At 38.3% G+C, this 11,633-nt stretch overlaps 1 protein-coding gene across 3 annotated transcripts in view; it reads left to right on the top strand.

Moving 5' to 3' along the window:
- Nucleotides 1-8,900, top strand: part of ACBD5 (acyl-CoA binding domain containing 5) — a 36,151-nt gene extending 27,251 nt beyond the window's left edge. For 2 of the 3 annotated variants that reach the window (XM_076331746.1, XM_076331747.1), the window contains 4 exons: nt 759-958; nt 2,547-2,597; nt 2,876-2,985; nt 6,868-8,900. In XM_076331746.1, coding sequence (XP_076187861.1) covers nt 759-958; nt 2,547-2,597; nt 2,876-2,985; nt 6,868-6,880 — 374 coding nt within the window. In that variant the 3' untranslated portion in view covers nt 6,881-8,900. Of the gene's footprint in view, nt 1-758; nt 959-2,546; nt 2,598-2,875; nt 2,990-6,867 lie in introns of those variants that run through there. The other variant, XM_076331748.1, reaches the window with a different exon arrangement.
- The last annotated feature ends 2,733 nt before the right edge of the window (nt 8,901-11,633 follow it).

Consider the following 11,633-nt stretch of genomic DNA (forward strand, 5'->3'; position numbering starts at 1 on the left):
TTCTGTAATACTTCTAATACTGTCACCTAGGAGCAGCACCATATTCCAGTGGTATGATCTGTAAAGTCAAGGATAAAGTTGATTTTTCTTGTGCTAAAAAAAAAAAGGCCAGAAAATATTTTATTTATATATAGCATGCCTTTTTGTATGGCACCTATATGTGATCAGATGCAAAAATTAAAAAGAAAATCCAAATATAACATTTATGTTGAAAACATATTATGAAGAACATATTATAGTTTAACCATCTCCCCTTCTCTCTTTTGTTGTTTTACTTGCGTTTGCTACTTGCAGGAGGAAACATGATAGGCTAGCTGTATATGTTTAAAGGAATGTTGTAGGTTTCAAACAATTATCTTTTCTCATCACTCTATTCCAGTGTTCTTTGTTTTCCAGCTGGAGACTGTGCCAAACTTAAAACACACCTACCCTTGATAATAAGACAGATCTTACTTTCTTATCACTAGGGCAGAATTTACTGCTGAACTTGACTGGATGTAAATTAATAATTTTTTGCTAAATGTTTATGCAGTTCTAGGACCTTGAATGATACTGTCACACTGAGGCTGTAGGGAAACATCTCAAATGATGTTGCAGTAACCTCCCAGTGCTTTTCAGCTGTCTGAATATAGCCTATGATTAGGAGTACCACACTCAGTTTGGGAAGGAGAAAAGGGAACTGTTAAAATCAAACATTTTCAATAGAGTTGGTAGCCCATTCTGTGTTTTATGTATCTGTTTTTTCTCCCTCAACATAGGGCATAGACTTCAGCCTCTAGGAGATGGTTCACAAGGTGGACAGATGGGTAGTGGAGGCGACGGAGAGCGCTGGGGATCAGACAGAGGACCCAGGGGTAGCCTCAATGAACAGATTGCAGTAGTGCTGATGCGGTTGCAAGAAGACATGCAAAATGTCCTTCAGAGGTTGCATATGCTGGAGGCGGTTACAGCATCACAGGTATTATCCATTGAAGTTATTTGATTACTTTTTATTAAATTTCCTTGGATATTTTTATGCTTTTTCAGATTAAAATTGCAGACAATATTTTCTTAAACTGTAAAGACATTTCAGTTATATTCTGTAGTTTATTCCAACATAAAATTTCTTATTGGTACCTACTCTCAGGAACACAATTCAGGACTCTTGTACATGTGAGCAAAAATATGCATTTTGACCTAGAAATTAACCATACATTGTTTTACTGATTTCTGATGAGACTAATCTTAGCTATAGGTATTGATACACATTACACAGTCGCTATATGGAGATTCCATGGTTAATGTTAGTAATACATGATCCCAGATAATTTCTTCATCAGTAGATCTCAAAGCATTTTCAAAGGAAGTGAGGAATTATCTTAATCTTCCAGACCGGTAAATGTTTGCAGGCAGAACTTCTGATTCCGTTTTTCACTTAGCAGAAGACTGATTCTTCATAGCATTCTTTCCCCATGAAGTAATCCAGCTTTCTTGGAATTTCATATCATGTATACAAGATAGGCAAAAGAAGTCTTAAGCAGGTGTAGATATTTATTGATGTAGTGTTTCTTTTTCCTTCTGTTTCAATGGAAATACTGTATATTCGGGAGAATAGAATATGCTGTGAATATAGTTGAACCAGCAACCTAAAAATGTTTGGTTTTGTTTGACTTGCTGATATATTTTGATCTACCTGAGAATGAGAGCGTACAAGCAGTGTCCTATGGGATGTACATACTCCAAATCTAAGGCAACCAGGGAAAAGGATTTATTAACATCATGATTTTGCTCTGTCACAGCTATTCAAGAATCTGATGTTTGGATACAGACTGATTTTCTTTTTTTGCCTGAGCAATACATGAAGAAATAGTTAAAGATTCTTCCCCAGCAGTTCATGCTGTGCTTGCTACCCTTACCTAAAGAGAAAGAGAAGCTTCTGTTTCACACTTACATAAATTAAGAAAGAGCTAGAAAACTGACTGCTTTGGTTTTGTGGAAGCACAATAGTGTATGGGAATAGTCTTGAAAAGTTTCTTGTACTTCTCATTTTCTGGATTGCCTGGAAGATTTGGAACAGAGTATTCTCTTTCCTTTATGCTGTTAGACATGCCTGTAGCTATAGCTCAGAGCAGACTAAAACAGTGTTTTTTGCCTTTGGATAGACTAGTGTCAAAACATGTAACCATGCAAATTAAGCTGCTGGGATTTCTACTCGGGGTTGCAACTGCTGGGACTGGACCAGAGTTGAGGAAGTTGCGATGCGAAGTTGGACAGGGGGGGCCGTGAAAAACTGTAAAGAGGTCCAGTAAATGACACTGATTCATTTTTTTAACACACAGAGTTGTGATAAAAATGCTATAAAGAGTAATGGAAACATGAGAGGTAAGTTGGAAACTAAGTAGTGAAAGGGGGGTTGCATGGCGCTGGTTCTGTTCCTTAAACTGTCATACATACAGATTGCAAAGCCTTCACAAGATGAAAAACTTCATATTCTCATTTTGTGAAGCAGAAAAATTTTAATTATAGTTTCCTTTCTTATACTTACCAGCCTTTCTTTGTATTTAAAGGCAAAATCTGCAACACTACAGTCAAATTATCAGCCTGCCTCCTCTGTCAAGGTAAAACTTGTAAAAAGCAGTGTGAATGGTGAAAAAAGATGAGATGAATATTCTGTGTCTAGCTTTTCGTATGTGCTTTTTGTATTGTCTCTCCCTTGACTAGGAGATAAAAAATAATCTGTGTCTGAAGAAGTTATTTGCTAGATTAATCTTTTTTCCTGGTCTTACCAGTATTTTCTACTTTGATACTGTAGCATTTGAAGTAATTGAGAAGTATATGCGTGGTATTCAATATGCGCACACAAATTGCTGACTAGAATTTTTTTCTGTTTCCTTAGAAACCATCATGGTGGCCCTTTGACATTTCTCCTGGTATTTTAGCTTTTGCTATTGTATGGCCATTTATTGCCCAGTGGTTGGTACATGTGTATCTTCAAAGAAAGCGAAGGTAAAGACGTGCATTCAATAGGGCATATATACTGCATTTCATCTGTTTAAACCAGTACGTAGTATGTCGTGTTATTTAGACAGGACATAAAATACTGCCTTCATGCATAAGAAGAATGCAAGGGTATGGTCTCAGTAAGGCTTTGAGTGTACCTGAAACATCAGGTCAGTATCAAAATGGGGAGCTTGATAATAATTGCTTTGATAAATCCTGTTTCCTTGAGTTGTTTCAAGACATGTCTTGCTTAATGTTCCATCGTATGTATCGGTGACTCATAGCTCTGAAGATACCAGGCTAAAGCAGGTTAGAGTCGAGTCCTTGGTATGGTTATGATAGGAGGGCGTGTGTTTCAGTCCCAAGAACTCAAGCCAAATGCGCAACAAGAAATTCTTGAAGCTAGTAGGAGTGCTTTTCATTAGCTGGGAATGCTAGGAACAGACATGTATAGTTTTCTTTGCCTTGAAAATTTCTCAGCATAAGAAAGTATTGGTTAATTTGACTTCATATGTGGGATGCTTTACATGTGGCAATTTAGGTTAAATCCGTGAAGTGTGATGCAGGATAAATAATTTCAGTGAGCATACACAAGTGGGTGAGGCTGGATAGCTTGGAAGTGTCGCCATGACATTCTTTGACCCTCTCACTCCCAATATCCTCTTGAGCCATTTTCTCTGCTTCTAAACTCCCTAGTCCCCTTATGCCATGAGAAAATTGTTTCCTATCAAATCCTTTGCAGAGTCCCATCTGTCACCTATTTCTTATTTAAAATTTGCTAGCACCTTACTACAATATTTTTGTAATGTCTACTTTGACTTCCTTCAGCTGAAGGACAGTTGTACTCTCATCTTACCTTTTCTCAACTCTCTAAGCATCAGAAGATCAAGTTAATGTTCTCTAGTTGCTATCTACTTACTTCAGCCTCACACCTGACTCTGTTAGCTTAGTATGCTCTTAAGTTTTTTCCTCTCTGTCAGTCTGCAGAGAGTCTGCATATGTGTAGATCATACTAGAAGTAGCTTAAATTGTTCTAGCTTTTTAATGTTTGACAGTTTTCATGGTATAGTTTGCTCTCATATGGTAAATCACAGAAACACAGAATGGTTGAGGTTGGAAGGCAGTTCTGGACGTCATCTGGTCCAACCCCACTGCTCAAGCAGGCACACCCAGAGCCGGTTGCCCAGGACCATGTCCAGACGGCTTTTGAATATCTCCAATGATGGAGACTCCACAACCTCTCTGGGCAACCTGTGCCAGTGTTCATCTCTCCTCCCAGGAGAGATGCTCCAGTCCCTTCATCATCTTCATGGCCCTTTATTGACTCTCTCCAGTATGTCCACGTCTCTCTTGTACCCAGAACTGGACACAGCACTCCAGGTGTGGCCTTTCCAGTGCTGAGTAGAGGGAAAGGATCACCTCCCTCAGCCTGCTGGGAGGGATAATGCAGCCTGCAATACCATTGGCCTTCTTTGCTGCAAGGGCACGTTGCTGGCTTATGTTCGCTTGGTGTCCACCAGGACCCCCAGGTCCTTTTCTGCCAAGTTGCTTCCCAGCTGGGCAGGCCCCAGCATGTACTGATGGCTGGGGTTGTTCCTCCCCAGGTGCTGGACTTGGCACTTCCCCTTGTCATACTTTATGAGGTTCCTGTCAGCCCATTTTTCCATCCTGTTGAGGTCCCTCTGGATGGCAGCACAACCCTCTGGTATATCAGCCACTCCTCCCAGTTTTGTGTAATCTGCAAACTCACTGAGGGTGCATTCTGCTCCTTCATCCAGATTATTAATAAAGATGTTAAACAGAACTGGACCCAGTACCGACCCCTGGCATACACCGCTAATTACTGGCCTCCAGCTAGACTTCGTGCCACTGATCACCACCCTCTGGGCCCAGCCCGTGGTACTGTAAACAGTACAATGCCCACAAAGGCTACAAGTCTGCCAGGGGAGTTAGTTACCCTGTCTCAGAGCTGTCATTAGCAGCACTGATGTTACTTGCACTGTCTGATGAAACCAGAGATTTCACCACTAAGGCTTTTAGGCAGTTACACACATTTTCCTTATTTTCTGCACTGGTAAATGGAGATTTCCATTTCATCAGCAAGGACAAAGTTTTTTAAAATCAATACAATTTTTTTAGTATTTTATGTGAAGCTCCTATGAACTTTAGTGTTGTTTAGCTAATAGCTCTTGAATGGCCGTGTTCTCTCTCTGAACAGTATGCTGTTCTTGTAAAGCTTTTTTGATCATCTATTCTGACCTCTGTAGCACCCTCAATCAATTCCCAGGCTCAGTCAGAAATCAGTTTTTAGAAAAGCACCCTTTCCAGCAATTTTTCTAATATATTCTTCTAATGATTCAGAGCTTAAATGAATAAACAATTGGTACATTATTTTTAATTTGGATTTGTCTAGCTTCAGCTTTCATTCGTTGGATTTTCCTAGATCTTTATCTACCTGACAAAGAGCCCGTGATATGTTTTCCATGGGTACTTTATTGCTATCACCGGGTCACCTCTTAATCTCTTGGTTAAACGAAACAGATGGAGCAACTGGAATCTCATTTTAAAGTTGTTTTCCAGTCTTGGGATGATTCTGGTGGCTCTTTCCCGAATGCTCCACAGTCTATCAATCAACATTCTTTTTGAGTTCTGGACACCAGGATTTGTACCACAGTCTACTAATGGTAATACCAGTATCTCTGTGAGACACAGAGATAGCATAGCCCCAGATAGCCCTTGTTTTGTTTACTCATTCATGGATTGTATTAATATGAGATGAACTCCAAGAACAGAAACAACCAAAGAAATTTCTGTGTTCTTCAGCTTTCTTCTTTGTTTCTGAAGAAATCTACCCATAGCCCAAATTTAAGGACTATCTGCTTCTGCATCACCTTTCCATCCAGAGTTCCATCTCCTTTAACAATGGGTAGGAGGTTGATCAAGTACACTCAGAGAGAGAATGGAATTGCAAAACAAGAGTCCTTCTCTGTTGTCCCATTGCCAGTTTCAGCTTGTAGTCTGTAAAGGTGTGTAAGCTTTTAGACAACAGCTGTACACAGTGTATATATTGACCATATCTATGTACTTTTGGTCTTAAAATACATAAACTGTCCTGGAGCAGAAACCAGGAGTCTGTGCTACTTGTGAGGTTTTCTGATCGTGAAGCTGTGGAGCCGTGACTCCTGAACTCTTTTGCACAGTGGAGCAAATTCCATGGAACTGGTGGAGAGAAGGCCTTCTGTAGCCAACAGCTACAGAAGTTTAGCTCATGTCCCTGGGAAGGGGTAGCTCAGCTCGCTCTTAGCACCCTACTGTACGGCGTTCTGGCTGATTTAGGTCTTCTGAGCCTCTTAACCTGTCTCATTCCTTTATATGGAACTTAATGCTGAAAATCTGGGTATTCATATTGGAGCCTTCACTGAAGAAAGCGTGAAAAGCTGAATCCTGAGGGCTGTAAAACCAGATCACGGATAGAAAAATATTTTTAATAATAATAGAGAGTTGTTTAGATTCAGCTGACAATTTTAGAACATTCTGATTGCATGTTTTCTGGAGTCACTGGAAAACGAGCTCATAAGCATTGCTCTGCTGTGAGCCAGCAAACCACTGACTGATGTGGTCAGGGGCAGTTCTGAGGAATTTCATCTGCAGTGTAGAATTCTTAGTGATCTTTGGTACTCCTCAGTGTAAGTTGTGCTAGTTCTGTAAACTTGCAGATTGTTTTGTAACTTAAGAGGGCAAATTTTCAGGTATCTTGAAGCAGCGTTGTATTTTAATGAATTGGAAATCATTCACGTGTAACCTGAATTGATTTGTTTATTTAGACAAAGGAAAAATCATCTCATATGTGAAGGTACATTAAACTAATTTATTTTGTTCCTCTTCTAGAAAACTGAACTGAGAATTCATGACTTTGCTTAAAGACTGCTAGGAGAAGATGATGGCCCTGGAAAGCAAAGGAATTCTGAATTCTCATAGAATCTCAGAATCTGGGATGATGTTCCTTCTGTTACAGTAGTATTTTGTACTACCTTTGGGCTAAACATTTAAGGACTAACATTGAAACTTGAATGATTCACAGCTCCTAGGTTACAAATAAAATACATTTAATAATTCCATCCTCAAAACCATATGAACATTAATTATTTTGGAATGTGCTTGTGGATGGGCCTTCAGTAACTACTCGTCTTGCTGATGTCAGATGGTGAAGAGAATATCATCTTTGTAAAAGAATAAGTGAAAAATATATAAAACCGTCAATATAGAAATAATTTTACAATCACAACATCCCTGCCTGTTTTTCCACAGGGTTACATATTATCAGATGAAAGCACTGATAAGGTATGAATTCAATACATTGTAAGCTGTTGGAAAAATACAATCTAGCTCTAAGGAATTCAACTGGTTATTTTTGCTGCTAAACAAGCGTGGCGGAAATTTCCATGTAAATCAGTCAGAAATGAAGTTGAATCCTTCACTTATCCTTTAAGATTGTAAAGGAGATTTGGGAATTAATACGTCTTGGAAGTTAGAGCCATTAATAACAGAAGGACTGTCAAATATAACTCTGGAAACTGTGTGTGGTACAAGGGATCCATCTAAAGAGGCTGCACCTTACATTTTTAACTTTAATAATTGTATTCTTGTTGACAACAGCTTGTTTTAACTGAAATACATAGTTTAGGCACAAGGTGCTTTAAAATGAGATGAAAGCTAGCTCTGTAAGTATATCCCTAAGATTTTAAAAAGCTCAGTGCACTGTAAGTTTTCTGTTGTCAGTTTATGTCAAATTAAAATAAGATTTAATCTAGCCCTAATCTATTGTGGACTTTTCCCAAGTCACATTACAAAAAATATCAGTTCTGGTATTTCTTTCTCTCCTATCCTCCTACTTCCTTTCAAAACAAAACTTTTCAGCTAATTTTGGTGCTGATTCTTTTTTTTTTTTTTCCCCACAAAGTATTTATTAACCAATATACAGATAGAGTTACAACCTTGTGAAGTTTGCTTGATTAAAGCATGCTTTACACTTAATTTTAAAATAAATTAATATATAAGATGTCTAAATCTCTGGAAAAGGGAAACGCACTAAAATTAGATTTGACAGTAAACTAAGATATTCATTTGCTATAAAGAATTACGTAATAACATAACCCATGTTTAAGATCTGAATCTTCAGAAATTTCACCATATTATTGATGTGCTTTCATTTTCCACCTGGACTACATACTACAAATAATTTCTGAGGAAAGTTATTTTTTGTTCTTCCTGAAAATCTTTTATAGTTTGGAAAATTTTTTCGTACAAGCTATACTGTATAAAAATGTAATCACAGAATTTAATGTTTGTTTTACCAGAGCAATTTTAATCTTGTTTTTAGTTAAGTGAGGGGTTTTTTTAAGTTACTTTACTTTTCCCTTCTTCTGATTTTCTTACTGTAAAACTGAATTAAAAAATAAAATGATCAGAACCTCTTTGAAGACTGTTGTAACAATCAGATGGTTTCATGTGCCAGAGATGCGTTTTGGCATGAGATGTACTGGAAACTCAGGTTTGAACAACGCTTATGCTGGAAGGGAAGTTCTGCTGTGACCTGAAGCCATCGTGCCTGTAGCTTAAAGTTCCTAGAGTGATTGACTTCTTATCATAAAATGATAGAAGTGATTATACAGGAAGGATACTCTAGCTTGAAGGTCACTTTAAAGAAAAAACTCCTGAAGCAGCATGTCTTCTGACAGGTCGAAGCACCCTGGAGTGTCCCCCACCCCAGGTTCATAGCGATGTCACACGTAGGTGTCTAGCTTTTAGAGATGGTACAGGTGTTCTCAAAGGTACTCAACGGTTAACTTCCCACTGAAATAAATGTAGGCATGTGCCATCCTTGTTACTTATTCATGTTTCAATAAATCAATCCCTTAATATTTTGTATTTTATCTTGAACTTTCTTAATGTTTAGTAAATGCTGTACATTGGATGCAGAAGAGCCTGCTGGCTACATTGTAAAGAAGCAGTCTCAAAGTTGTAATACAATCTCAATCTTAAAGTTGTAATAGAAAACAACATCATTTTTGTAACCATTTACTTGTAACTCATAACAGGGCCTCAGCTGCTAGGGGTGTCTCAAACTCACTGTAACTTGAACAGATTTCTAGTTAGCTGGTATTTTGTCTTAGAGGTAAGGAAAAATGATTTATTTTTTTTAATAATTTGCCAGGTACAAAGAGACACAGCTTTAACTTGGAGAAAGTGACATAAGCAGATCATTGAAGCTCAGAACTGGGGTATGTTGTTCTAGCTGGTGGTCTCCTCAGGAGGGCTGGCAGTCAAAACAGCTCTGCATAGCACTGGAAACATCTAGACCCAGCTCAAAATTGCACTTTTGAATCACATGTCCAGCTAGTTTCCTGCAGCGAATCAAAATTCATCTAAAAAGCATAGGTTTGCTCTGGATGAAACCAGATGGAAGACATTCCACCTACGAATAGGCATTCAGCTGAGGGAACCAGAATAGAGCCAGGTCTAAGTGTGTGTGGGACAACTGTTCTATCCTCAGGGCCCTCTTTCTCTCCTGCAGCAGCACAGTAAGTGCCTACAGAGCCACTCTGACTCATTCTAGTTACCACAGAGGAGCAGACTCCCAGCAGGAGTTACAGACCCCCTAAGGACTCTTTGCTCTCCTGCCATTAAATACACAAATGTGGCTTGTAATAAAGGTTGCAGGAGGGTGTTAGCAAGTTATGAACTGAAGGGCAAACACACCTCTACTAGAAGGTATTGGGCATTTCCCTGCTTACGATCACTGTCTCTGCTGGGGTAGGGGGAAACAGTCAGGGTTTCTTTGTGTAAAAATCTACCTCCCACCCCCCCAGCAGGGTCAAAAGTATGACAGATTAAAAACAAAAAAAATGCAGAAGCAAGCAACAGCAAAACTGCAGTATTTTATTTTATGTATTTACACAAAAATGTGCAAAGTAAATTTTTGAGAACATTGTAGAGAGGAAAAGAATGTGTTTTTCTGTAAGAGTAACCATAGGTAAGCCTGATCATGCTGACACTGGAACCTACTAGCTCAAGAACACATGGCAGCATTTCGGTATCTTGGCCTCCAAACATTGCACAGTGTATAGGTGAGCCTAACGGACAATATTACTACCAATAACTTGCTAAGACTGCTGTTTCTGTATAAGAAAGTGTGACAGTTACTGATCTCTCAGTTTTTAGCATACTTCTGTCCAGCTAATAGCAGATAAACGGTCTCCCAAGATAACCTGGAAGCTACAGAGTTTATATGTAGGTTATGCTCATAAAGAAACTTTAGGCCTTCAAGAAACACCATGTAACAGCTAGAGTACTTGCCAAGTGGGATTCCACAGCTTTTAAGGACCAGAAACTTTTGCCAGCTTATACGAATATTTGTAGTTGATTACTCATGAGAAGAAACTAAGTCTTTCAGCTACTACATTATAACTTTTGTACTTTTCCTGTAGTATTGGAAGTCAAGCAATGAGCGGGGCAAAAACAGTGGTTTTAAGAGTTGACAAGGAATTCCATACTGAAGAATAAGGCTAGGATTCACCTTTTTAACAAAAAAAGAAAACCCCCAACCACCCCCCAAAAAATCTACAACAAACAAAACCACACCGCAAACCCCAACAATCAACTTGTTAAATTCAACTCCATGTTTGCTATGATCAGGATAAATGCAAATTATTGAAGAGAATGGGGCACTGCAAGGCTTCAGTGCTAATTGTGCATAATCTAACAGCTCCTGACAGCAGTGGTGCGATAACTGTTTATGTAAAACATTCGGATTTGTCAGTTGGCCTATTTATTGTTCTACAGAATTTATGGGTTTGTATTGCATTATAAAACTATGGTAGAAGAACCATAATTTTCTTCTAGAATAAGGTTTTTATAAGAAGGTTTGAGGTTTTTTATAAGAACAAAACAGTAAGTTAACAAGATTCTCTATGCCTAATGTTTTGGTGTACTGTCATCTCTAGCCCTAGGTAATCGAATGCTCGTGTATATAAGACTTTTAAGCAGTTCTGTACTTCATTGTGATTGATCAAGAAAAAGTTTAGACAGACGCTTGACCCTTGCAGCTGACTAAGAATTACTTCAAGGGGTTAGAGGTTATCTTTAAAGTGTCATACCACTGTAATTTTTTCTGCCTTGAAGGGAATGTATTATACTGCAAAATGGGAACAGGTTGTAACCATTTGTAAAGTACTGAAGACAGTTCAGTTTATATTATTTCCTAACACATTTTTAGAGTATTTTCCTCAGTACGAAACTGAGATTCATTCTTGTAAGACTAGTTTCCTTAAACCAGATTACTAGAAATGGAAGAATAAATTGCATAAAATACCAGTGATTGCTTAAATTAAGGTATTAGTCTTCCCGCAGTTTATATATTCTAACTATGCACAGGAAAAACACTAAAGAACTTATCATATTCAGAGAATGTTGTCTATGGATACTGCTTCAATAACATATTGCATTTGATTACTTGCACCTTTTTCACGTAACATTATTTTCAGGAAGATTCAACAATTTGGGAGTTTTCTGAAACTGAAGTCCTTTACAAAACATACAGTGACTCTCAATCCCTTTGCTACTTGCCAAGATTCTGTTTCACTATGTTTGAGTTA

Source organism: Aptenodytes patagonicus, chromosome 2 (genome assembly GCF_965638725.1).
Source record: "Aptenodytes patagonicus chromosome 2, bAptPat1.pri.cur, whole genome shotgun sequence".
In the NCBI taxonomy this organism is placed as follows: Eukaryota; Metazoa; Chordata; class Aves; order Sphenisciformes; family Spheniscidae; genus Aptenodytes; species Aptenodytes patagonicus.